General features: G+C 33.1%; 3 protein-coding genes across 6 annotated transcripts; 1 reads left to right on the top strand and 2 right to left on the bottom strand.

The window, feature by feature from the left end:
* Positions 1-1,455: 1,455 nt before the first annotated feature.
* On the top strand, positions 1,456-3,456 carry Pex11c (peroxisomal biogenesis factor 11c). Its single transcript, XM_018453661.1, has 5 exons — positions 1,456-1,778; positions 2,171-2,467; positions 2,612-2,790; positions 2,937-3,005; positions 3,122-3,456. The coding sequence occupies exons 2-5, from the start codon at positions 2,237-2,239 to the stop codon at positions 3,327-3,329; spliced, it is 687 nt and encodes a 228-aa protein (XP_018309163.1). The 5' UTR covers positions 1,456-1,778; positions 2,171-2,236; the 3' UTR covers positions 3,330-3,456.
* A 2,250-nt stretch (positions 3,457-5,706) lies between these two features.
* On the bottom strand, positions 5,707-18,710 carry orb (polyadenylation element binding protein orb). 3 transcript variants are annotated; one of them, XM_018453658.1, is made up of 12 exons: positions 18,427-18,710; positions 14,125-14,443; positions 12,140-12,282; positions 10,290-10,555; positions 9,419-9,548; positions 9,003-9,327; positions 8,379-8,608; positions 8,180-8,272; positions 7,940-8,105; positions 7,682-7,809; positions 7,363-7,443; positions 5,707-7,169 (listed from the first exon to the last, which is right to left on the bottom strand). In XM_018453658.1, exons 1-12 carry the CDS (start codon positions 18,445-18,447, stop codon positions 6,999-7,001), a joined length of 2,073 nt encoding a protein of 690 aa, XP_018309160.1. In that variant the 5' UTR covers positions 18,448-18,710; the 3' UTR covers positions 5,707-6,998. The 3 variants fall into 3 exon arrangements, with proteins under 3 accessions (XP_018309160.1, XP_018309161.1, XP_018309162.1); XM_018453659.1 differs by lacking the exon at positions 18,427-18,710 and adding an exon at positions 16,052-16,095; XM_018453660.1 differs by lacking the exon at positions 18,427-18,710 and adding an exon at positions 15,936-15,991.
* Positions 18,711-19,904: 1,194 nt separating this feature from the next.
* Cdc16 (cell division cycle protein 16) lies at positions 19,905-23,275 on the bottom strand. Of its 2 annotated transcripts, none has more exons than XM_018453639.1 (10): positions 22,958-23,275; positions 22,732-22,884; positions 22,446-22,610; positions 22,116-22,275; positions 21,773-22,025; positions 21,613-21,692; positions 21,452-21,541; positions 20,977-21,286; positions 20,495-20,850; positions 19,905-20,250 (listed from the first exon to the last, which is right to left on the bottom strand). In XM_018453639.1, exons 1-10 carry the CDS (start codon positions 23,057-23,059, stop codon positions 19,931-19,933), a joined length of 1,989 nt encoding a protein of 662 aa, XP_018309141.1. In that variant the 5' UTR covers positions 23,060-23,275; the 3' UTR covers positions 19,905-19,930. The 2 variants fall into 2 exon arrangements, with proteins under 2 accessions (XP_018309141.1, XP_018309142.1); XM_018453640.1 differs by having other exon boundaries at positions 22,797-22,884; positions 22,958-23,032.
* Positions 23,276-27,511: the final 4,236 nt, after the last annotated feature.

The raw sequence follows: 27,511 nt of genomic DNA, 5'->3' as shown, positions 1-27,511 counted from the left end.
GTCCCATGCTTAAATAATAATTAAAACTGTCTTTAAATTGCTTTGCATATCTTTTATGAAAAATTATGCTTGATTTATGAAAAATCAAATAAGCGCTAAAATTATATGTAAAATCGCAGATAAGATCGAAAAACAGTTTCAGATTTAATAGCAGCTATTTAAAAAGTTATTAGCAATTAAAAACGATATGTTAGAAAAAGTTTTTACGAGCTTTCGTAAAAAAAATTGTGTTTTGTACAAATTCAGATGGTGCACCCTCCGAAAAAATTACTTCTTGGGATTATGAGCATATTTTTCATCAATAAAATTAATTGATGCACAAACATTTTGTTAAATTTTATTTATACTCATGAAAAATTGTAGACTTTCCTCTTTTCAGCGCAATTTTTGTTTTTTCAATAACTGAATATTAATTTTCAATAACTGAATATTATAACTTCGAAAATAACAGCTGATTAGTTTCAACACATTCCCATAGGACACCCTATATGACGTAAATACGTTGCTACCCGAAGAAATACAAAAAAATGAAATCACATCTTTTTTTGTTATTTTAGTATTCAGAAAATAAGATGGTAAGTCCGTATTTTTAATTTGTTTGTTTAAAGTTGCATAATTATTAAAATATGTTATTATATGCGTCTTTTGAGCTGTTATTTATTAAGTTTGGTTAAGAAATGTTGAAGTAAATCGTATTTCATATCGAGTCAGGTCGCGATGGGCAAATGTGCGTAAGCGTTTTGAAATGCGCACAATTACCCATCTTTCATATACTATAATATATGACTAGCACTAATTTTTTCGTTTTTTCTTTGCATTATCACTTTTGTCAATATTCCATAATTCATTCATTTCCTATGACTTTTGCTTTGCTTTACCCAATCCATGCGTACAATTACCCGACGCGCGAGAAATTTTTTCGCTTTTCCGTTTTTTCCTTTTTTTTTTAATACAACCTTATTGAATGAAAATCTGTTCAATATGAGGATACGCAATGGTAGAAGAATGTTTATAGTTTCTCTTTCCATACTTATATCTCTTTGAACTTGAAAAACCATCCAGAACAATAAATTTCTTTTAGGTGCGCACAATTCACCCACTTTCCCCTACATCTCTAAAGAAAATGCCAGAAAACTATTTCTATAAACATTTTTATTTTATAATTTATATTTGATAATACAATTTATACATTGACATAAATAGATCTATATAGTATCTATAAAATAAAAATAAAAATGTTTTCTGAGAACATTATTCTGTTTTATAAATCTTTAATTAACAATGATCTTGCACTGTATATTCAACAATAGATTTTTAATATTTTTATTATGCAACAACAGCACATCGATAATAATTGCAGATTCTGTGATAAGATTCAAAAAGCTAACAATACGATGCATATGAACGCCAGATGGCGTACTAGATAGGTGAATCAGCTGACTATTCTTCCAAGTGGGGTACGTCAATTAGAATCGTTTTAGATGAATAGATATATGAAAATTATCTTCAGTTCGGTATTAACCAATGCGTTTGTGTGCGGCATAACCGGTTCACGACGAACTCAAATGCAGATTGAACGATGACGATGTTGGTTCTATGCAAATCACTGAGACTTTCTCTCGTCTGACAGACCGAGAAAGACAAACGAACGTGCTTTGTAACATATGCCGTAATAAAAACAATTGTTATGTTAACAGAATACGCCTAAGCGTGACTACGCATATTTCATCAAGATTAGAGAAGACTCGTCAGTACAGATCATAGAAACTCTTTCCTAGGTACGTAGAATTGTTTGTTTATAAATAAATAAAATGCAAGGAAATGTGCATGTGATTTGTATGAATGTAAAGAAAAATACAAGAATAAAAGTAATTCTTTTTATTAAAATATACCTGCGTAATTCTGCGATACCTGTTACAAAGTTATTTATCTTGGAACAGTTATACCATCTTAATTGATTTTGTTTTTGTCTAAAATGGTTTTTTTTAAGAATTATTTATAATTCTATTTATTTTATAATTTTTACAAAAGCAAAGACTTCAATATTCTTATTTCTTTTTTTATATATTTTCTTAAATAGATAAAGTAGGATTTAATGTATTTTATTCGTATCAAGTTTTTGTTTTGTAACAAATTAATTATAGCATACATTTTACAATTTTTGTTGCAGTAAACTGACAGCCAAATTATTAAGTACTTTGAAATTCTTTCTCTTTGTAAATAAATAAGGGACAAAATGGATCTTCCATTTATGAGCAATTATTTGGAAACATATTCCGGCAGAGATAAGATGTTAAGAACTTTGTCTTATGCGGCAAAGTTACTTACTGTATGTACTTCATCTAAAAATACCGAAAAGAAACTCAAAACCTTTGGAAGTCAGATGAGCGAATGCAGGGTGATGTTACGCTTGCTAGATGATCTTCCAGCACTTCACTGCGTGATGACATATGGATGGGGAAAGCAGGTATCTTTATTAATTTAACATGAATTAATTGTGCACAGTTAAAAATTAAGAACATGACTACACAGCTGAAAACTTTTAATTAGCTACCTCAAAAATACTATATGGAAATAAGCCATTTAAATTTCATATGTAATCTAATAATAGGAACCTGACTGGTTGATTAGATGGAGCCAAGTGATACAAAATGTAGTAGACGTTATTTATTCTCCTATAGAGCATATTGCTTGGGCTGGCCAGCGTAATATTGTATCAATTAATAATGATAAATGGGATCTTGCTACAACTTGGTTTTGGATAGTTTCTTTACACCTGTCGTTATTGAAGTAAGCAAAAATATGTTTTATAATTTAAATATTTTCATAATTGTTGAATGCACACTATTTTATATCAGAACAATCCTATAATAATTATTATTCTCTTAGAAACACATTTAAAAAATAAAACGTAAAATATTTCATTATTATTTCAGATTGTTGAGATTATTACAAAAGCTTCAAAGATATAAAATAGGATTGAAGAAAAGTAATGCTAGTACACAGTGAGTATCTTATCATATTTGTGACAATATCAAGTTTTAAATATGATTTCATCTCAGTATTATTATTCTGTAAAAAATGTGAAAATGAATCGTGTATTTGTTTCTTTTTAATGTAGTATCACATTGAAAGACCTCAACGAGCAACGACGAAGTGCACTATTGACATGCACACGTATAATGCTAGATATTTCTTATGCAATTAGCTATTTACCACCAGGAGTACTTTGGGGAGGCCGTTTAAAAACATGGCATGTTGGTGCACTTGGTACAATATCGTCATTGATCGGACTTTATCAAGCTCTCAGCCGCCAAATGAAAAGTTGAAAATGTTTTTAATTATCGTTTGGGAAAGGTTTTATCGATTGCGAAAACTCGAAAAGTGTGGGTGAATGTGTTGTATATACTATAAGTGGTTGTATTGTACATATATTAATATCAAATAAAAAATTAATACGGGTTAAAAATATATTAGAATATATTTTTGTTGTAGCTTTGATGATTTTTTAACACTAGAAGGACCGAGGTAGCCAATTTGATTCCTCGCGAACTAATACTTCTCAAACTAATATGACTTTTTTATAGTATGATAACTGCTTTTTGTAATAAAATAAATTAATAAAATTAGTGATACTATTGTTAAAACGTTTATTATAATGATTTATTTGTACGTTTCACTTCTTTCCATTTGTTGTTTACGAAGAAAATGTGCTTAGAGCCAAATTGGCTCTTACGGGTCTTCTAAGGGGATCGTCAAATCCGGTTCTTCTAGTGTTAAAAGAATAATGGTGTTCACTGTTCAAGTTGGAAAGTACTTTGTATTTTTATATACAATATAGATTACATTCCGAAATAAAAAAAATATTTCAATCTTTGTTCGCGATTTTATTAAATATTACATACATATGCATGTCTGTAAAAAAATGTTTTATTAGTTCCAGTAACGTATACATAATAGGAATTCAGTAGGACAAGAAAAAGATTTCATCATTGTACTTATCTAATAATACATTATTCTATTTTTGTTAAAAACTGTATAAATAAAGGCCACTTTTAAACTTTTTTATAAGCCTTGTCATTTTTAAGACTTTTATTAAATAGCACTAAGTGTGCACAACTCCTAGTGACAATGACAAATCATATTATACGAAAAAGTTAAGTCTAAACTTTGTAATTAACACTTAAAATAATGATTAGTTAGTTTTAAATTTATTTAAATTTAACTTTTCCGTAAATATATCGTATATACGATAACATCACGACCGAAACATTTAGGATTAAATGTGAACTATGAATGAGGCTTAAATCGGATATATAAGTATCTTGTATATTCAGATGAAGCTTTGTTTTCGAATTATTAGTTCTCTGGTTTATGCATAATAGTGTCATAAAATTTGTTTAATTATGTACACAATTGTATTGTTAACTCCTGAACATTATTAATAAAAGCTAAAAGATAGGAGAGGCACTTTTCATCTGAACTTAAATTGAAGTTAAACTTTGGACTCTCATCCATGATGCGATCATTACATCATGGCTTACAACTAATCGGAGCTCGATTACACCAATATTATATCAGATTTTCTCTTTATCTCGATCTTACTTAATTTATTCAAAAAGAATATTTCTCTTTACTAAATATTTAATTAAATAAACTATATATATTCCAATCCAATCAATGGAGCGTAGATCTCTTGGTCTAATTCCGTTAAAAGTTCAACATTATGCACGCATACTGTAAGTTATAGCTTAAAAAATAATTTATTTTGCCATATAAACAAATCTATAAAGATTATATTAAAAGGCACGACTTATTGAAACTTTTTCAAACAGCATGCTATAGATAATTAAAATTTCTCTCCTATAAAAGTCTTTATCGAAATTGGATTCGATAATATTGTTGTATAGAATAATTTACAGATTAAATGTCTTTGAAATATATCCGAGAAGCGCCTTGAATATACGTATATATATTTGAATCGATATAAAGTATATTTGTATTTTGTAATTTTTAAAGCACTTTTCTTCAAAAATTGCTTATATATGTAGCAACGTTATCATTTGTAAATCATATACAGTGATATATATGTATTTAATCAGACATATAATGAATTCACATATATTTTTCTCAGAGAATATTAGTTTCATATTTAACTATCTCATGTAAATTCATTATTATCACTCGAGTAGACAGTTTTAGATTTCTTTTGCAAGTTTTGTATTGTAATATATTATGCACTTTTATTGCAGGCTAAATATAACGCCCTCATTTTTTTTTATCAGCATTACTTTTTCTTAACATCTTAGTTTTAGTACCATCGACATTCCCCCTAAAATGAATGTGCGTGTGCATACATAACAATAAAACTCTAAACATTGCTTTAACGTAAAAATAAACAAGTTAATTATGTGAAATGTGTGTAAAAAAAAGAGGATTGCTATAAGATTGTTTAAACTTTGTAATAAATATTTTCGGTTTGATATTAACATAAAAAGATTAAAATAAAAACAACATATTAGATTGATTACATTTTAAATCACTTATGATCAAATTGATTTTTATTAATCAGTTAAAATTATAATTTGTAAAAGATAATATGGATAAGGAAATAAAATGTTAATTTTAAGAATGCATATTTAACACTAGCTGTCTCAGTAACATTTACCATTGGCAAGACTGAGTTATTGATAAATACGAAAATGGAATGGCAATTAAAAAATAAAAACAGACATTGAGTATCTGCAAAAATCTGGCTTTTAATTCAACAAAATTGTATCAAAACGATAGAAACGCGAGTGAAGGATGAACCTTATTTAAAGAAGAGGTGAAACACAATTGTACATAGTAAGAAAAAAAAGAAAAAAATAAAAACGACTCAATTCTCCTACAATCCGCGCCAGAATCGTAGACCATGTACTTCTCCATTTCGTCAACCGTTAAACAATCCATGTGAGCGAAATATCTGTGGCAGCCGCTCGCTTCGGCTAATAGTACAAAAATCCAGTCGATTGCGGTCAATAACGCAACATATTTACGTTACACCGCTAATCGAATGTAGAAATACATTGTAATCTAACGTAAAATTAACAATGTTTAACGTCATTGACAAGTATCGTAATGGGAGAACGATTAGTGAGTTGTATAGTACATTCGGTAAGTCTCTCGTTATATCACATTACTATCAGATTACGCGCGCAATGTAGCAATGACAAATAATTACAGCATAATTATTATCTCGCCATTTCAGAATAACCTTTTCTAGCATTATCGTAACAATATATAATTAAGCGTAATACTTCAACACAATAAACGCATGATGATAACGATGCTATTAGATTTCCTGAGAATTCTACGTGTTTCATTGAGCCCAGCTCAAAATTGCTATAACGGAGCCCTATCGTGTCTCGCGTAAAAAATTATTGTCACTGTGAAAGCCACAATACAACTCTCACGACTCTAACGAAAAAAACTATGTATACACGTATGTGTACATGTGCGTATTCCTAATGCACGATCACGGCCATAATCTTAGCATCTACTGTTTTGGCGATATTTAGCGGTAAAAAAAAATCGATAAGAGAACCTGTCTCTCTAAGTGAACATACTAAATAAAAATATATCGTTTTTCTCGAACGTAGTAAAAACTGCGTTCGCAATAGGAACTTTTTTTTGGAACGAACATGATTTTCAATATTCATCTTGTCCTTTCGCACGCACGGTAACGATAATGAACCAATCGTTGCGCGTTCGCAAGCTTAATCGGCGGTGTGAATCGGCGTGTCCCCGTATTGTCGGACTAATTCTAAGCTGTCCGTGGCTACGCGATAAAAACTAAGTCTGCACCCTGTTACCCGATGTTCTAGGTCAGGCGGCGCAACGTCGGTTTAACCGGTAGAGTCAAAAAGGAACAAAAAAGAGGGAGACGACGGGCGCGCGAACAAAAAGCAATTTTACTGGCCGCACATGTATAAGATGTTTTTCACACGTCGCCTCCTTTAAATCATGGTCGTATTTGACATACGGGGACAGTTGTTTATTCCGAAATTCGGATTCAATCCTATTACTTGATTCGTCTTTGAGTTCCGTGTCAGAGGTGTGTGATGTGACATCGAGTCCACGGCGTGTTGCCATTGCCAACAGCTGCGGCAAAAGTATCGAAAGCAGGCCTGAAAACAAACGCGTACAGAATTTAATATACGTATAAAGTAGTACGCGAGTTGTAGAAAAAAAATTGTAGATGTATATCGTGAACATATATATAAATAACATTATGTTGAAAGCAAAAGAAGTACTTATGAAAGATAGAAATTAGAATTCTGTATGAAATATAACTAAATAAAAATTAAGTCGTTTTCATACCACATCACGGCAAAAGTAATGTCCTTGTTGCACAACGCATACGGAGCATATCGATTCTTCGATGTACGGGTCCACTTGTACCTGCAACAGAAAAATATAATATAACAATAATAAGATTGAAAGACCGCTAATGTTAAACATAATAATATTAAATTAAGAAGCGCCATAACGGTCAGAACGTTAAGATGTTGAACTATTGTAAATTCATTTAAATGAATTAATTTCAGAAATGATAAATATAAACTAAATAAATGATATAATATAACAGTTTTATTGTTAAAGTAGTAGTTTTAATTATACATAATTTTATCGAGCGTACCTTTTTTGTAAATTTGTCAGTTTTAATTTCTATGAAGGAAGCCGTAATTGCTTTAAAATACGATTGTTTCGTACTGAATGTAACACGGCCGGACCCTATTGGATATTTATACTTATCCGTGTCTATACCTAAGATAATATTTATTTTTATTAGATTTTTAAATATATGCATGTGCAAAAATTATTTATATAATATAAAATAAAATATAAGATTAAAAGTAAAATATTTAATAATCATGAAATGAATAATGATAATTACCTGCGTAAATAACTCCATGGAAAAGATCGTCCATGACTTTTGCTAGTCCTGCGGCCGTTAGCATTCCATGTAGTGCGCCAACAAATACCGTTTTGTGTGCATCGAGTCTCTGTGATGATGATTTGATGTAGTTGCTATTTTCGAGAATCCATGGAATCACTTGTACCTAAAATAATAAAGTATACAAGATTCAATTTTAATGATACAATTCCGGATATATGCATGACGTTATTTACGTACATCTTTCGGCTTTGAACGCTTGGATATAATTTTGTAATACCATCTTTTTCCATTGGTAATGTCGTGGGTGCAACAGGACAACATTGCCCTGACCTGAAAGTAGTTTATATATAATCATATTTATCCGACAATAATCCATCTTCTATAACAAATATTCATTATCACATCAATATTTAATAAAAATATAATTAATACACACCTGTTTCTCTGATTCGAATATAATATAAGCGTATCCTTTTGGCTGAGCGGACGGTGCTTTTGCGGGCCATTCTACACGAACCGGCCCAAATTGTTTAAATGTTGAAATTAAGATAGCTTCTGTAACATCCCATGGTACACCTCCCAGAAAAACTTTGGGAGAATAAGCGATTGGCTCTTCAGTGCTTTGAGGCAGAAAACCACTCCATGTACATGTTGGATAACAATGTGCTAAAATAAATAGATCAATTTGTTTCGATATCTATCATTTAATCAATATATCCGAAAATAATTAAGAATCTGAAATTTTGTACAAAATAAAATTCTTAAAGATTTAAACAAAAGCTAAAAACAAAAAGCTTTATTCATAAAAAGATTATCATTTTCAGTTTAAAACTCAAAGCTCAATATTGCGATGTTTTTATCAAAGAAGTTTATAAATTCGTTAAAAAAATGTCTCATTAATAGATATATATAACATGGATGCAAATTTGCAGCAATCTTGTATTATTTGGATAATTTATTGTATTGTATAGTTAATAAATAATTACAGTAATGAGATAATTGCAAAAGTCTTTTATACACAGATATATGGTGTATATATATATAGATATGTGATACGCACCAGCAGCATTTCGGTGGGACCTCGCTACACGATCAAGCGACACTGGTTGAGCCAATCTGCGCGCAGCGTTTCCAAGTCCGGTACAGCAATTTTTCTCATGACTCAAAAGAGAATTGAGAAAATTACTGCGATTTTGCCCGAGTCCGTGATGATGCTGGTAACAATGTGAGCTCGTTGAATTTTGTTGTAACGATGACAAATATTTTTTTGCAGCCATACGCTCAAAAGCCGTTCTGTTGTTCGGGCACGTGTTTGTCTTTGATATTATGGAATCCAGAGACGACGGGAAGCAAGAATTCGATGAAGAATTCAACGATAAACAATTCTACAAATGAGCGTTTTTGACAGTAATGCTTAGGGAACGATATACAATATTATTCATGTGATGAAATATTTTTGTATGAGAAACCTCTTACCAATATTATGTCAGATAAGGAGCCATCCGTGCTACTAATACCACTTGTCTCAGAGTCCGCCGGTGAATTGGAACGCGAGCCGTTACATCCCAGAAGATGAGAGAATTCCAATGTTGGGCTACCACAATCACTAGTACCAATAAATTACCATTTGTGGGATATATGAAGTGTATTGGAATTCGATAATTGTCCATCAAAATTTGACAATATTTCACAGTGTAATTAATTCAATTATACATATTAATTTAATATAACTAATAGAATAGAATTAATACACATGTGTCAATTTGTGTAGAACTAGCAAATGTTAAAATCCCTTTTCTTAAGTTCATTATTGCAAATTAAAATTCTTATCAACAAATTCATAATATCAACTTAAATATTTAGAAAAATTTTATTTTAATATTACACAATTATACAAAAATGTATCTTTTTGGGGGAACTAAATAAACAAAGTGTTTTCCGATGGATTTTGTTCGTTGAAAGCGAATCCGGCCGCGGAATTGGCCTAACATGTCAGGTTTCCGAAAAAATTAAGATTAAATGTGCCAAAATTGGCATTTTGGTCATATTTACCATTTTTTTACGATAGATAAAAGATATTACTTTAAAGTGACATAAACGAAATTGAAAAAAAAATTTACTTTAGCCGCAAAAAAGTAGTAAGTATGGCCAATTTTGGCACATTTAATCTCAATTTTCTTGGAAACCTGACGTGTTCGGTAAATTCCATGATCGGATTCGTTTTCAGCGAACAAAAATCCATCAGAAAACATTTTGTTTATTCAGAACCCAAAAAAGTGTTGAACTGTGTTATTAGACTCGATGCTTTTGAGATTCTTTGTCCTCAGTTCACTGATTCTCTAATTACCTGTATGGTGTAGAGCAGCCTCGTATAGGACGGCCGAAATATGACGAATCGGTAGGTGATGATGAAGAGCCCGGATATTGAAATGACGGTCGGCTGGTTGGTGAAGACGGCGTGTTTGTGCTGATACTGGCAGTAGACGAGTAGCTGTAAGGATCTGAAGTGAAACTGCCAGGTGTGCTCGGGCTGCCGGGAGTGGTCATCGAATTCGGTGAGCTCGGAATATCCAGGCCTGAGGTATTCGAGCAGAAACCGTGATTCCGAAGACACTGTATACACAAATAATACGTATTATACATCGAGGTCAAGTCGCGATATCGACAGGATCGAAAGTAACTTTTGACTCTTGTATTTTGTCGTAAACAAATCGTACTTTTCTCGTGACCATTGTAAGATGAAAAATCGACTTTGTCTCGATGTATTCAAGGATTTCAACGCCGTGAGAATACAAAAATTAAAATGCTACGTTAACACATTAATCTTGTAGAGAAATTAATTCTTCAAGTTTAGAATTTCATATCTGGTTAAGCAGCATGCCGAAATTTGCATTTCGAAGAGATAATAGGAAGAGACGAGGAATATTCTCCGCGCACATGTGTTTCGGAGTACTTGGAACACATCCAAATTGAAACGCAATATTCCGCGACAGTACGAGAGTGCGAAGAGAGTGCGATCTTTTGAAATGGTAACAACTTTGCGTCGGCCCGGATTAAAGGAAGGCGAGACGACATGCATTCTAATAGAGCCGTTTGGCTCGGAGCAATGAATTCTCGACCGACCATCGAGATTACTTAGCGCGCCATACATTTTATTTAGGTCATTACACTTAACTCAAATTCTTTATTAAAGATCTGTTATAAATAAAAATCTAATTTTGTTCTTTGATATATGAAGTATTAATATATTTGTGTGTGATGCAATACGTCATAACCTGAAAAGTAATGAATGATAAATAAAATTCCTATAAAAAAAAAATCAGTTACGGATTTGCCACGAAATAAATCGTTGAGAGGAAACATAGTAGTTTTGTGATATCCATGTAATACATAATACGGTATAATACAAACATTGACTATTAAATGCTGGAATCAGAAAAAGGGATGGAATAAGCCAATAAGGTAGTTGGAATTATTCCAATAGGAATGTTCATTGTTCGGGTTATTGCACCGCCGAGTAAATGCTTCTAGCAGTATGCTTTATGTTGCGTTTATCATCTTTATTGTCATTCTCCACGTAAAATTTACAATTTACCAAAGTTATCGCATTTTTTTATCAAACCGTTGTAGAATCGGACGTATTCTTATTTCACAGTAGGAAGCAATTTCGGATAGTAGCGTCAGAGTAGTAGTATAATTTTCCGTGAGATATTACCAATGCGAAATAAAATATAAAATTAAGCAAACATATACATATCTTTCTCATACGACAAACTTTCTGCTTGCAATGAGTAAAACTTTATTTGGAAAATACGCAAAAAATGTTTATTTTATTAATTTATAAATAATTTATTTTTCCCGATACAATTAAATTGCATCATCTCAGCTTAGGATCACCTCGCGAGGTTTTTATACTACGTTATTTTATATTTCAATGAGCCTTATCACGAAGTGACAGTCGTATTGACTCCTACTGATCCACCTACTCTATTACTATTATCAAGTTGTAATAAAAACCGCATTAAATATCTTGATCGTGTACAGCTTGCTATGTTCTCAATTAAAGTATCACTCAAACGTACGTTGACGTACGTGTCGTAATAAAAACAAATTCTTCGTTATTTTTAATGATTTCATTAAGAATCCGAAGTTCTTACATTGAAACAAAAATCTCATAAATCCACGTGTATAATTTACCTCGTGTTGTAAAGATCCTTGCGTTTGGTCATAATTGCTGTACTGATAATTACGATAGCTTGAGGAACCGATCGTCGATTGATTTCCCAGCAGAGATCCTCGAGGCAAGCCCAGTCCAAACATATCAGAGATTGCGCTGTCGCCTGCAGAAAAAAAATCATTAGGATCACCGCACACACTTTTCGTAACCATAAAACGTACCGTAATCGTAAAACATACTGTAAAAATTAGTCAATCAGAGCTAAAAATTTTTTATAATTCTTGACTGTGATGTTGCCAGATACCGGCGAAGCAATTTCCCTGTTGGCATATGAAAATTTCCCTAGTTTTTCCTATTTCCGTTTTTTCTAAAATTCCCGTTTTTCCAAATTTTCCGCTAATTTCACCTATTTCTCTTAAATTCACAAAATTTCTGTTTTTTACAAATTTTATTAAAATAAAATCATAAATTATTTGTTATTAATGTATCACAATTTGGAATTATAATAAATATGAAACAGAACACACATATAAAGGAAAATATATAATAATAAGTACTATAAATTAATGAATAATATATTTTTGGCTACGTTTACACCGTGCGCTTAGTCCGCGACCTATACGATAGGTGTCTTTGTTTAATCTACAGGATAAACACATCTATTGTATAGGTCATGACCTAAATGCACGGCGTAAACGTAGCCTTTATTGTGCAATATTATGCGTGGTCTACAATGGGCAGTAGCAGTAGTGGATTAAGAAGTTGGCGTAGAAATCAACCAATCATAATCGAATGTGAGGAGAATAATCAACCATGATTGATCGATTTCTACGCCTACTTCTTAATCCACTACTGCTACTGCCCATTGTAGACCACGCATTAGAGAAATAAGTTTTAAAGAAACAAATAATGCGTACGGTTTTAACATAAGTCTAATACAGGATCTACAATCCGTAGCGATCGTCTCAAATCATAGAAAATTGACCAATCACGGTTGAATATGAGAAGTATAATCGACTCTGGTTGGTCAATTTTCTACTTAAGACACTATTATCGCTACGACTTCTATTGTAGACTTCGTATTAGAAATCAAACTGGTAAGACTAGTAATTAACATAAATTCGTGTTCCATACATAACTTGGCTGTGTTTCAAATTTATTGCCAGCACATAAAATGCTACAGTCTACGTTACGTGCACTGTAGATTTTCAGTACTGGCAGTCAATTTTGGAACACAGCCCTTATCTTAAATTATGTATGGAACAATACATAACTTAACCTAAACAAATATATATTTTTAGCACAAATTTAATCTCAAAAATCAGTCTAATAAGATTAATAATCAACATAAAAAGGTACTCTATAACTTGATTGTAATTGGCTAATTCTTACAATACGTTTTACGATTACTGTTACAAAAAGTGTGTGCGACAGTCCTTACCACACTTTAATCATATAAAAAAAAAATGAAAAAAAAATGTGAAAGATAAAGAACCAAAAGGTTAAAAAAATTCCTTAAAAGTCAAGATAGAATCAAGATTTTTCAAAAATGGTTTTTAGAACGGCATTCACAACTGGTTCTTATATATTTAACACATAAGAGAAATACATTTTTTTATGTTAAAGGAACATAGACACTTAGGATTCACTAAATTTTTTATTAGCTTTATTTTTTAAAAGAATTAAATTTAAAACTGTAAAAAGAAAATTGTGTGAAACATAAAATTATTCTAAATCTACTACTTAAAAATTAGGAAAAGTTTAAGGGTCATCAGAATATGTTCCAGTTACAGGTCAAGACCTTAAAATATTATAAACCAATCAAGGAATCATTTTAATATCTTAAGAGTATTTAAATAGGAACGAACTATGAATATTAGTCCTAGTTTCTAAGAGAATCTTCGAAGTTCCTGATAATTTTACTTTATTCATCGACAAATCTTTAACTGGAGTTGACCCAATTTAAGTAAATTTCGAGAGTGGGGCAAAAAGCACTCCGTCTTACCATCGGTGCTGACGTTCTTGTCCGACTGGGAGGCGTCCTGCGAAAAATTTGGAAGATGCGACGGCGACGGCGGCGTTGGCAAATCGAGCAGCAGATTGTTGATCGATTGCAACTGATGCAATCTCTCGCGCTCCTGTTCGCGTTCCTTGCCTCGCTCTCGCTCGCGGGTCTGGCTTAGTTTACGCAGCAGCAGCTTGCTGCGCTCTCGGTTTTGTGTTGCATCCTGATGGTGCAGTGAATCCTGATGAAGCATCGGTGTGCCTTGGTCGAATCCGACGTCCGTTTCGTCGCTCTCGTCGTTCACCAGTGTGATGTCTGACTGTAAAATCGATGTTTACTTTGTCAGTTACTGTCCCGCGCGTCCCGATTAATATTCTATCGAATATTCCAGCTCACGTAAAACACAGAATCATAATGATACCACAGGACATCATCATGGCTTCATTTATTACTTATAAGTGACAAATAAGGTCATAACGTCCTCATGGGCGCAGGACTTTATGTCTGATTTATTCTTCGGTCTTAATCCTAAAATCCTAAAATTCAGCCAATGGATTACAGATTTCAGTTAGGACCAATTAAGACTGATAGTCCTATTGGCTGAATTTTAGGATTTTAGAGTTAAGACCGAAGCATAAACCAAGCATTAGTCAGGGGAGGACAAAAATTTATAATCTTGACATAAAACTTATTAAAATGGAAGATCTTCAGTGAGCTTTCATTACGTGTGAGCCACTTAAATTGGGCAACGAGTGTTTAATTTTTCGCCGTAAAAATTTTCAACTGTGCCGTAAGCCGAGTACGTGAATGGAAATTGGATACGCGTAAAACCGATTTCTCTGTGAAAGTAATTCGTCGTAGTTCGACGCACGTGATATCAAATTCCCTTTTACGAAAGCGGAATTCCACAGTGGAATTCCACTTTACACACTGAAAACTGAATTCTTATAAAAGCATGCTTTTTTCAAAGTCCTTCGCTCGTTCTTTCCGGACTCAATTGTTTAGAGAATTCAAAAAACTATACGATTTCCCAACTCTCGGCGTCTTGCAGGTTCCCGCTTTCACTAGGTGTGAGCAGATATCCCAAATTACACGCAATTGACGTACATACAGTTACAAGCAATACGATATAGATCTACTTATAATTTATAAAGAGACGACCAGGGCTGCATTCCGTTTCACGCATGATGCGCATGATGCATAATTTATCCTTTGTTACCCATCAAATGTTAAACAAGGATAAATGATGCATTATGCACATCATGCGTGAAACGGAACGCAGCCTAGTATATCTTGAGTACACTTACAGCGTAATACCCTATAAGCGCAAAATGTTCCTAGAATGTTACATGAATATTATTAAAAAATTAAAATAATGTTATAATATTTCGAAAATATCATAAATATTTTTTTAATATTACAGGAGTATTCTATAGTGGTTATATGTCCACTTATATAATAAACCTAGGTATTATATTTTAATATTCCTGAAACATTATTAAAATATTAATAAATATTAATTATTTTTAATTTTGTGCAATTTGAATTCACAATCCAGTAACGAAAAGTTCTTATCAGTCTATGCTGCATCTTGTGCTAAAAAAACGTTTCAATTTTTTTTAAATGTTACTTTTAATAATCATATAATATTATTAGGAGTGGACATATAACCATCCATTAATATTTCAGGAATATTATTTAATATTATATAATTTTAGTAAAATATTATTAAAATGTTATATTTAATATTCTGAGAATGCCTAAAATATTATTTAATATTAAATAATATTATGCGCTTATAGGGTACTTACTCAGAGTATTACGGTGTTCTCGGTCGCACTCGTATCTTGCCTGTTTTCGTAAGGGAGGTTCGTAATCATTAACAGAGAAATCGGTACGTTTTATTTCGGAAATCGGACGTACGTACCTAACGGACCTTCCTCTATCACACACGAACTATGCGAGCGACGCCAACAGACTGCGCGGCGCGAACGAAATCGAAAACAGAGCGCTTTCTGAAGGACGCCGGCGCGGCGCGGCACGTTTACGGAATTCGCGAAAAAAAAAAACAAAAATTCTTTAGGTAGGGAGCCGCCGGAAAACACATTCCGCAGCTTTTCCCGGAATTTCGGCTTTCGAATGCCGAACCGTCGAATGTCGAATGGGTAACTGTGGGGGTCATCAGCTCGATCAATCTCTACGTCATTGCGTCATCCACAAAATTCGTCCCGTCCGAGAGACGGCTAATTCTTTACTCTGCATACTTATGATTTAATTTAAGAATTATCATTGCGACGATAGAAACGTATAATCAAAAGAGAAATCAAATGAAAAAGAGAAAGGAGGGAGGGGGAGGGGAAGGGGGGAGATAGAGTGCGTGTCATTTCAGCACTGTATATGAATATATGAATATATCCCTAAAGAAAAGAAAAAGAGAGAAAATTATAATCATTATAAGTGTAGTAGGTATAAAGAATTCTATAAATATAGAATCACAATTTAGCTCGGAATTGTAAAGCAATGAAAAGTAATAGAAAGATCAAATACGAGCAAATAATTAGATCATAAAATAGAAACGAGTTTATTCAAGCATTAAAAACAAGAAAAATCAGTACTAATTTTTCAAACAATTAGACGATATACACTGCTTTCCATTTGATGACACAAATCGACACAAATCGACACAAACGTTGTTCTATCCTTCTTGATATTCAGAGAGTGACAAAGATAGAACGACACTTGTGTCGACTTATGGTATGTCGACTATTGTGTCTCCTAAAAGCAAAGCAGCCATAGTTTCGACTTCACTTAATGCCCATTTCTACCACAAGTTCAATTTACAAACAATACGATAGTTTAATTTTAATCTCGATTTAATTAACTCTTCACCTTTTCCTAGTTCTAAGAATTAGAAAAAAAGGTGAAGAGTAAGTTGAATTACATTGGTAAAAAAAATGTATTAGTAATTCTCGCAAATTAAAAAAATTATAGAATATGTAAAAATAGAATATATAAATTTTAATAGAATATGTAAATATAAATAAAATTCTGCCAAGTACTAAATATCATAATATACATTACGTATATTATAGATTTCGCTACTCTCTAAATTTCTTGGAGTAAAATCTCACTCTATAAAAGAGTGAAAATACTGCAACTATTGAAAAAAAGAGTGAAAAGTACTGGTACTGTTAATAAATATAATAAGAGTAGCAGATTTTCACTCCTTTTTTTGGAGTGGGATTTCTATCCTTTGGAGTGAATCTCACTCCGAAAGAGTAAAATTTCACTTCAAAAGAATGAAATTAATTCTGCCATTCTTCTATTCAAGAGCGCAAATATTTTCACACTTTTTCAATAGTAGGCAGTATTTTTACTTATTTTTTGGAGTGGGATTTCACTCCAAGAAATTTAGAATGTAATTCTTCGTACGAGATACCTTTCAAGAATCAAGCCCCAGAGATTCACGCGAAACTCGGATAATTCGTCACATTCCCAGGCAATCGGAATTTCGCGGAATTCGTCCGAGGTGTATCGTAATGCGGAGCACGTGTTTACCATCAAGAGCCTCGCGATTGCGGGTCTCCATCCCCCTCGAGGGGGGAGGAGGAGGGGGGAATCGACCGGCCGCGACCGACCCGGATTCTCATCGTGCGGCCTCGTGCACCCTCGAGGGTGCGAATCTACCTCGGAGAGGAGTCTCAGATGGCGTGTTACGAATACATTCGCTCAGGAATTCTCGCGTGCTCACGTATGTACCACGGATCCGGCATATCGGCCGTGTTTATTTACGTTTCGCACGGCGCAGGACATACATTCCTTTGCGATCGGTACGTCGGCGAGTTAACAAACCGGAACATTCCGCGCCTATTAAGAGCCCGGGATCGGCAAGGTGGCCCGATCGGGATTGCCGGGAAAAGGAATTTCAAAAAAATAGCGACACTAGGATCGTCGAGCGCGGAGAATCCGGAAGCTTCTTTTCCGTTTCTGACGCCTAAAAATATCGTGACTTTGTCAAATCTCCCCTTCCTCTTTCCCATCCTTAGTATACCTTCTGGTATACTTATATCTATTATACAAACTGAATAATATATTAATATTCATATACATGCACGCATGATATAAATGGATCTAACTGAAATCCAACTAGAATCACGAGGAAATGCGTGAACCTCTTTGAAAGACTCGGGCGATGCCGAGTCCTTGGAGTCACCGTCGTTAATTCGCACAGCTAATTAGCCACAATCTTGCGTCCTTCCATCCCTGCGTGATAATCGCAGATTATCGTAAGACGAGACTTACCGGTTGCATCAGCGTGGGCATAGCCGCGGAGAGCGTCCCGTCGCGAGAAAGCCTCGAGGATGCGGCGATGTAGAGTCACCTCGACGCGGCTCGCTCCCGCACGGTCTCGAGCCTCGAGGGACACGAGCGAGTAGGAGCCGACTCGATCCCGTCCGCCACTAACAATATAACGCGCGATTAAAGCGGTAGACTTCACGCTGCGCGCTCCACGAGAAGTTACGCGCAAGTGACGACGGACCGACGGATGACGACGGCGACGGCGACCGGCGGCGGCGGCGGCGAGGGGTGGATTCTCGGGATTGAAGAGAACGCGGTGGGAGTTAACGGGCCACGCCAGACCACGCGAATACTCGTGACTCCGTTTCTCTCGGATAAATGAGGATCGTCTTGGTCCTGTTTCCTGATTTATTGCCGATGACACATACGACGGCGGAAACGAAATGTCCACTCTCCTACATGTTTTATACCACTTACTCCACCACGAGTTCGATTAAAGATCTCTGCTGCTTTACTTTCTTTTTTTCTTTCCCTTCTTTCACTCTACTGTTTCTCGCCGTTCTTCAAATCTATTTTTCTGTTTTCTAATTTAATTTTCTTTTCTTTTTATTTTTTTTTTATTCTTAGGGTGGAGTCCCATGAGGCATATTTGCCGCGTAACCAATCAGTAACCAGTAAAACGCGAAACCACAACAGCGGATCGCTTCTGATTGGTTACACGGTTACGCGATACGCGATAAATACACTTCATAGGAGAGAGACTCTAGTTTTGAAGCTCATTCGCCTGTTCATTTCTTTTCTTCGAAAAACTAGGAGCATCAAGTTATAATTAGTTATAACAGTCTGTATACAGTTTATGTACAATTTTTTAAAATATATAATCTTATAAATACTTTCTGATGTTAAAGTGTATATAAAAATTACTTAATAATTTTTGTATATTTGTTAGTGATGAAAATTAACCTTAAAGATAAGAATGATCCATAGTGTGTAGTAAAGGACCGTGTGTACTAAAATCATCGTATATACTAAGGGTTAATAAACGCTTTATCTTTCTTTCACGTTCGCGTCCTTTCTTTTTCTTTGCCACACACATTCGAGACCACTTTTTTGTCACCTCTTTTATAAAAAAAAAACAAGAAGAGAAATTTAGAACAAAAACAAAAGCTTAAAGCCCATTTGAGATAAAATAAAGTATTTAAGAAAAACGCCTTTTCCAGAAACAAATTACAGTTGATTCTTGAAGTGATTAGAATCGTCTTTACACATTCTTTATTTTTCAAGCCAATAAATTTGTTACAGACACCAACGATAGCATCTTGAGACTTTATAAAGTATATCAAAATTAGAATATATATCGAAAAGAAGATATATACATACTATTTACAATTATTTTACTACATTGAATATCTCTTTAAGGCTGAATGAAGCCTTTTAAATAAAGTTATTACTTTGTTTAATAAGAGAAAATCACTGTTACTTTTATCGCGATAAAAAAAATTTTTGTTTAATTATATTCTATATGTGCAGTTGAGGAATCTAACATTTCAACTTCGGAACTATCGCCGTTCGAGTAATTAACTACCAATACATCTCGCGTTTGTTGCTCTGTCAGCTTACTGGCTTCCAGCGTACTGGCTTCCCCTTTGCCGGAATTCTCCCCCCAGCTCCCAGAGAATAGATTTACTCTTAATTTATCGATATTTTGATTGCTCGAGCTGCTGCCCACGTTGCTAGGATTTTCCACAGACAGTCTAACTTCACTATCCTCAGGCAACCTGGTTTCATTCTCTACAGATTTATATTTCGGTATCTCCGTAGGTGCATCTAAAAAATTAAAGAAATTCCATAATTTTAAGTATAAATTTAGAAGGATAATGCATAAAAATTAAATAAATCATTGCAAAACGGACAGTTTTTTTTTCAGAAGCATTAATCAATTTTTCCTAATGATATGTAACAATGTAAATTTGAAAACAAATTTGTTATGCAACTGATAGTTTTTAATATTATTTTATAACCCTCTTTTAACATTATCCTTTTTGTAACTTCGATTCAAATGTGTACGTACCAGGATATGGGGGTGCCTCATCAATCAGCTGTTGCATGACGTAACCCAACATGGTTGCGGTAAATGTATCGTCTCTTCTAAGACCAAGCGCCCTGTGGAAAGCATCCACTGCCTCTTGAATATTACCCATTAACGCATGAATAAATCCAATCGATGAATAAGTCGAGGGATTTAGAGGATCTAAGACTAGAGCTTGTTGATGATATTCTAGTGCCTCATCATATTTTTTCATTTTTCTACAAGTGTGACCCAGATTATTCAATAGGGCTTCCCACTTACTAGGCAGAATCACATTCCTTAGGTCGCCTTGAATGCTTTTCATAGCTTCCTTAAATAATCGTTCTGCATTTTTGTAACTGTATTTAACAAGAATAATTTTCGTGATAATTTATTAGTAAATTAAGTGAGCGAAGATTTGTAATTCTTTGTTTTTCAAATGTGAGTAAATGTAAAAGAAAACTTAATACCAAGATAATACTTACTCTAAATTATAAAAGCATATAACACCCATTTCGTGTATCACAAATGGATCGTTCGGTGCTATTCCTTGAGCTTGTTGAAAGAACTTATCAGCCAGTTTTAGATTATTCGTCAGACCGCATTCTAATCCGATATATAAAAGTGGAAGGTGACAACCTTTCATTAATTGTGACGCTTTAAAATAAGCAGCCATAGCTTGATCGTGTTCATTTTCAACCGCGAAGGAATGTCCGTATGCCAACCAAGCAGGACCAAACAATCTGTCCAGGACAGTAGCCTTTGCCAAGTATCTTCTTGCTTGGTCACTTTTGCCTGCAGTATAGCAAATTAAATACTATTGAGTAATATCAAACACATTTTTTTATTTGTAAACCTATCACAAAATCTTCACAATCTGTGAATTTAATGTCTTTCTACTATTTCTATTACTAATCTTGTTTTTTTTTAAGAATTATTTACTAAATAATAATCACTTACCTATGGTGTAATAATAGCATCCAACTGCAAACCATGCTAAGGCCATTTCCGGGTATAAATCAACCAATCTATGCGCCAGATAAAACAGAGCTAAGGAATAAAATTTCACTGTTAACAAGTTCTAGCATCATTTATTTATTGCAACAAGATTGTAAACTTACCATTAGTTTTTTTAAGTTCAACTAAACAGGCAATGTGCACTGGAAGACAGGAATTGTGGTATGGATCTTTTTTTAAGATTCTGAGCATTAAAAATATCACGTTATATTTTGTTATTTGTATAGAATATGAGAATAATATCTTGATAGACATGCTACTTACTTCTCCGTAAGAGAGAAACATTGATGATAGTCACAATTATAATATAATTTCTCAGCTTTTGCGACTTCCATGTCCAAATTATTCGCTAATCTATTATTGAGACAAATGCCCATTACATTACATTTATTTGATGACTGCTTTCTGTTTGGATCTTGATATTTCTTTAGTTTACTATCATATAACAATCGTAAGAGTTCTGCTTCGCCTTCCGTACATTGTTCAGCAAATGGTAAGGATTCCAATAGTTCCCGCTCTAAGTTAACAATACAAGCGTATACAATTTATATAAGAAAATTATATCAGACGGAACTAATGTAAATTATATCTGACAGAATTAATGTACCTTCAGAAGCTGAAAGCATCTGATTTTGTACCAAGGCTTCAAATGCTTCGTATGAATAAACATCGCACTGTAAGGCTTGCTTATAGCACTCTGTTGCAACCGCTCTATTATCCATAGCTTCATATACTCTTCCTTTTACATATAATATTGAACTCTGAACCTGTAAAAAGATTGTATATTTTCATATGTTATCTTAAATTCTAATGCAGTAGTATAGCTGTATAGTGATTAAAATGACATAATACAAATTAATATATATATATATTAATACATACATATATCTATATACAAACACATACATATGTATAGGTATAAAAAAAGTAGTCATACATTTTTTGGAGCATCGTGGAAAATGTCCATACGATCAGGAAAGGTAATACCTGCTTGCGTTATGTTTGTGCACATTTCGGATTCATTAATAACTTGAAGTGCATCATTATATTCCTTAGCTTCTAGCAGACACCTCACAGTTAAGTAATGGCACATTACATCACGCTGTATATCAATGGATTATTACTTAATAAATTATGTATAATAAAATACAATGATCAATGTATTGTAAAACGAGATAGAGTGCGAATTGTATCGAGATAAAATCAATGGTTATTAAAATTACCTTCTGTAATCCATATCTTTTTATAAGATGCGCAGCACGATGATATTGTTTCATAAGGTACATACATTGCGCCAGAGTGCATATATCTTTTGGGTCCTCATTGCTCAGCGATACTACTTTGTCAGCCCAAAACAAGGCGGCACTGTATAAGTGCTGAAAGTAAATACAAGTTTCTTTTAACGGCTACGATGACAGACAGGGCGATATTACTTTAACGATTGCTCACCAAATCGATGTACGATTTGACTAATTTTCTACAATTTTCCAGGTCAATAATCTCGTCCAACATGTTGTGCACACTGTTATTATCGGTATCGCAATGTGACATGTTTAATTTCAATTTGCTTCAATTTTGTACGTAGGTTAAAATAGGTTAGGATTAATCTTCGGAACAACTTAAACGCGTAGGAGTAATAAAGGACCAACCACACAACATCTCTCGCGCTAACAGTTTTTTGTAAACAAAGAGGGCCGTGTTCCGATATACACTGCCAGTATTAAAAATCTATAGTTATCGTTACGTGAACTGTAGTTTTTTCAGCACTGGCAGCATGGTGGATTTCTATGTTTCTTCCACTACACTGGTAATAGTGGCAGTACTTTTCTCTGTGGCTGCGCAGTGAATTATGGGAGTTCAAAGACATAGAGAATGGACTGCGCGATCTAAGGAGTATTCAAAAGTGTTCGACAATAATGAGAGAGAGAAACCGTGGTAGACGGTCAATCTCCCTCTCATTCTCTCTCCCATTTCATCGATGAATGGAGAGATAGAGATGGCCGCCTTTCACGGTTCCTCCCTCTTACTTTTATCTACCATTTTCCGACACACGAATCGCGCAGTCCATTCTCTATCTCTTTGTGGAAGTTATATTTCTAAAGTTATTAAACTCAGAAAGTTGGATTTTAAAAATTAGATTCTAAAACTAGGATTATATATAAATATACATGATATGCGCGTGCATATCATGCTTGAAATTGCAAGTTTCGTTAAGTTTATTATATAACAATAATTGTTTTTATTAAAGTTATTTCGCTTTAAAAAAAATGTTATCGAAAAAAAATAATATACATGATATACGAATCTATGGAAAACATTAAATATTTACACACTAATTATTCTTATTTAATTGACATGATTTCAAAATGCAATAAAACATCAGAATTTGTACCATTTATATTTGCAATATATTAAATAATTATTAATTAGATACAATCATGTGTGCGAGATAGTAATTTAAAGTCATATTGTTTCTATATACAATTTTTTCTTTCCTTCGCTGCTTTTACTTTCTCCATTTTCGTAATATTTTAACAATCTTTTTCTTCATCTCGTGAGAATCTTAATTATTATGACACGTGTTGCATACATCAGATATACACATAAAACATTGGGTTCTCCTATTGCAGCTTCTTTCGCTTTACGCTTCGATTTTTTAATATCGCATTTAATTGTAATATAAAAATGGGCATCTATCGCGTTAAATAATAATTAGATGTGTTGTGTGTGTGATTATATCAACCTTTTTTTTATCAATACCTCGATATAGAGACGTGTAACATCGGTGACGAATCTTCAAGATCTACAAATAGCGAGTACGTTACAGGTGCAAATTACCGAAACGAATCGCAAGACGTAACAACAATGGTACAAGTTCGCAACTTAAAACGTGTTGAAGGAATGGAAATATATCGGAAGTTTGAGAGTTACAGTCCACTGTATAATTTGCATACATATTGGCATAAAATCTTTTTATTTTTCCCGCTTTGATGGATTTTTTTCACCTAGACTTTATCGCAATAATCAGTTATTAAGTTACGTCTTTGTTCTCGTTTGAATCATCTATTCGTATACATATTCAAAGATGGACGATAAATCCCAAATGTCCGACGCCGGCAAAGAAAATCGATTTGGCGAGAAGAGAAGGATCGCGAACATTTAATGAGGTATAATACTGTTGAGTCGATTACTTTAAACTACCTACCCTCAGTTCCAAAGTTAACACACGCACTCGAGTGCGTTCGCGTATTACAGTACAGTTACTTTACTCCGCGTTAATTAATCGTTCCGTTCATAAGTCCGTTATGAGAAACTTTGACTCGTCCTGACGTCACTGACGGCCATCATTAACATATTATGATGCGAGGGAGGCACACGCAAAAATAGCTATAAAAATCGCACTGTACATTCACACTTGATCGAGACGGTCGAAAGCCAAATTAGATTTCTATTTCTCGCACTTCGTATAAAAGAAACCTTCCCAAAAAATAGATGAAAAAAAAAGAATGCTAAATGTTAAGGATGTTTGATAGATATTTCAAAATAATAAAAAAATTATGAAAAAATTAGATTATTTTAAATCGTATTGAAAAGTAATCTAACACATTTTTTTAGTAACGATTTACTATCTAGATCATAAGTATTCCAAAATAAGAAGTAGAATTTTTTACATCTGTGCTCTAATAGAAATGTATGAAAATGTATTATAAATCAGAAATCTCACACAATTTTTTAATATAAGTACTTTATGTATTCAAAAATTATTTATGTAAAGTTATATTGCGACGCAGAAATTAGTCTAGTAAATAAAGAAAATACTTATTTATTCTAAATCTTTGTAACTAATCAATGAATCGCAATGAAACTTTGTATAAGTTATTTTAAATGTTTAAAATACTTATACAAAAACGGTTTCGATTTCGATTTTTGTTATAATTTTTTAAATTTTAGTTTATAACAATAAAAATAATAACAAATAAAGTAAATAAACTTTAAAAATGTGTTGTTTAATAAAAACAAAATGTTATGAACACAACTTTATGTATACATACAGTTTGTTTAAAGTATAAATATTAATACGTGCTATATATGTCCATCGAACATCCTTAAGAGTGAAGATTGAGAAATACATGATAATTATGTGCGTATATATACATCACATGGAAATTTAAACCAATCGATACAATAAATAGTTAAGATAAATATAAAAAAGATAATGCTGATTATTAATAGATTACGTAAACGTAGTAACATAATAAACGATAATCAATATCGATAATATGCCCTTTGTAGGTAACCTAAGGGTAGGAGGAACTTATAAATATTACGTCCAAGTATCGTTAACTTATTTAAACGTGACTAAGCTTCCTCGCGGTACAGCAGCGCGTATGGATTTCGTATAAAATTCGAAGATATCTTCAACAATTCTCTCGTTATCGTTCTGCCGAAATAAAATCTTACAACGCTCTGCGTGAAACTATAATCGCACAAGATATTCGGAAATTCGTCTTACGAAGAAAGGCTACAGTAGAAGACCTCACGGAAAACTAAGTAATGCGAACGCTCGCGATTGGTTTCTCACAAACATTTTTCGCTACAACGAATTTTTCCGAATATCTTGCATGTGAAAACAGAAAAATCCCAATCAAGGGATTCTGCATCCTACACATGTTCGTCGTTCTGATCAATTTACGTCACTATATATATCTTGTCCTAACTCAATATTAATAAATTATTACAAATCAGTTAGTAAATATATATACGTATATATACACGGAGCGGACTGGCCGTACCGTGATTATGCCGCGAAAAATTTAGCTCAGCGTGATTAGAAATAGAAATTAGCATAGTTGGCAATGGCAGTACTTGGAAGAATAGAGATACAAATTTTCGGAGACTTCTACCGACTATCACAATGCTTTACAATACTAATATCATAATAGCCCACGATAAAGTTCGTAATTCATCAAACATCGAACGACCAGTGCAAAAAGACTTTTGTCGCATATATCGCAGTTTCCTTGCAGAGGTCTTGTACACATTCAACGGATAAATGATTCGAGTACTTATTGGATACGATTAACACAGATCGGACACAACGTTTTTAACATATATTCAAGGTTATACGTACGTACTTCACGTTCATAATCATGTTCATAATAATCATAATCGAAAATCAAGAGATTTTGAAAATATTATAGCATTTCAACTTTCTGCGTATTTCACTTTTTGATCATATTACCAAGACGTCTCACAGAACCAAAGATATGCAATACCTTGGAAATATGAGATATATTTGAAGAATAATCATTTCACAGAGTTACATACAAAATCAATTTGTATTTAAATCGCGTATCATCTAGAATGTATATAACAAGTTTAAGTTTTTTTTTTCGTATTCCGTCTCAGTTGTGTACTTTTTAAAATTATTACAATTGTAGTATCTCCGTTGAAGGTAAAATTTACATAGTCATAATGTTAAGACTTTTTTTATATATATCTAGATTTTAAAATGTCTTTAAACGTTTGATGCTTGCAAGTATGTACGATTTTCAATCGTTACGATTTTCATAATGAAGCGTATAAATGTATATTTACGTATAACTATACATACACATATATGTTTAAAGACAAATATGTATATGCATACATATATCATACTATCAGATGAACTCGAAGTTTTTACTCGACTAAAGTAAAGGCTTAAATTTTTAACGCCTTTTACACTCGTTAGGCTTCGTCATTTTTAGTCGCGTCGGAAATTATTTAATCTACAATATGATCCCTGATTATTAATCCCTGTAAAACGGAATTTTTCCCCCGCGCGATTGTATATATAACCAAATTTTACGTACATTAAAAAATTTCGGTTTTCTAAATTTGTGCAGCAGATAATCTTTGGTTACCCAAAAACATCTATCAATATGTAGGTTATTTTCTAGAATAATCTATATTTTCATAAGGCAGAAGCCATTTTATCATATATTATATGATACTTCTAAT

Source organism: Mycetomoellerius zeteki, unplaced genomic scaffold (assembly GCF_001594055.1).
Source record: "Mycetomoellerius zeteki isolate Tzet28-1 unplaced genomic scaffold, Tzet1.0 scaffold4, whole genome shotgun sequence".
NCBI lineage: Eukaryota > Metazoa > Arthropoda > Insecta > Hymenoptera > Formicidae > Mycetomoellerius > Mycetomoellerius zeteki.
Note: the sequence above shows the minus strand (reverse complement) of the source record. Positions and strands in the feature narration are given on the sequence as shown.

Bases quoted from the DNA above. Each gene is read 5' to 3' on its own strand.
- orb (XM_018453658.1), bottom strand. From the start codon at position 18,447: ATGCCCACGCTGATGCAACCG. The intron at 12,283-14,124 runs GTAAGACGGAGT...TTTTTTCTGCAG, and splicing joins CAAGAACGTCAGCACCGATG to GCGACAGCGCAATCTCTGAT. The intron at 9,328-9,418 runs GTAAGAGGTTTC...GCTCATTTGTAG, and splicing joins CCTTATCTGACATAATATTG to AATTGTTTATCGTTGAATTC.
- Cdc16 (XM_018453639.1), bottom strand. From the start codon at position 23,059: ATGTCACATTGCGATACCGATAATAACAGTGTGCACAACATGTTGGAC. The intron at 22,611-22,731 runs GTAATTTTAATA...ATTGATATACAG, and splicing joins AAAGATATGGATTACAGAAG to CGTGATGTAATGTGCCATTA. The intron at 21,287-21,451 runs GTAAGTGATTAT...GCTATACTGCAG, and splicing joins ATGCTATTATTACACCATAG to GCAAAAGTGACCAAGCAAGA.
- Pex11c (XM_018453661.1), top strand. From the start codon at position 2,237: ATGGATCTTCCATTTATGAGCAATTATTTGGAAACATATTCCGGCAGA. The intron at 2,468-2,611 runs GTATCTTTATTA...ATCTAATAATAG, and splicing joins CATATGGATGGGGAAAGCAG to GAACCTGACTGGTTGATTAG. The intron at 2,791-2,936 runs GTAAGCAAAAAT...TTATTATTTCAG, and splicing joins TTACACCTGTCGTTATTGAA to ATTGTTGAGATTATTACAAA.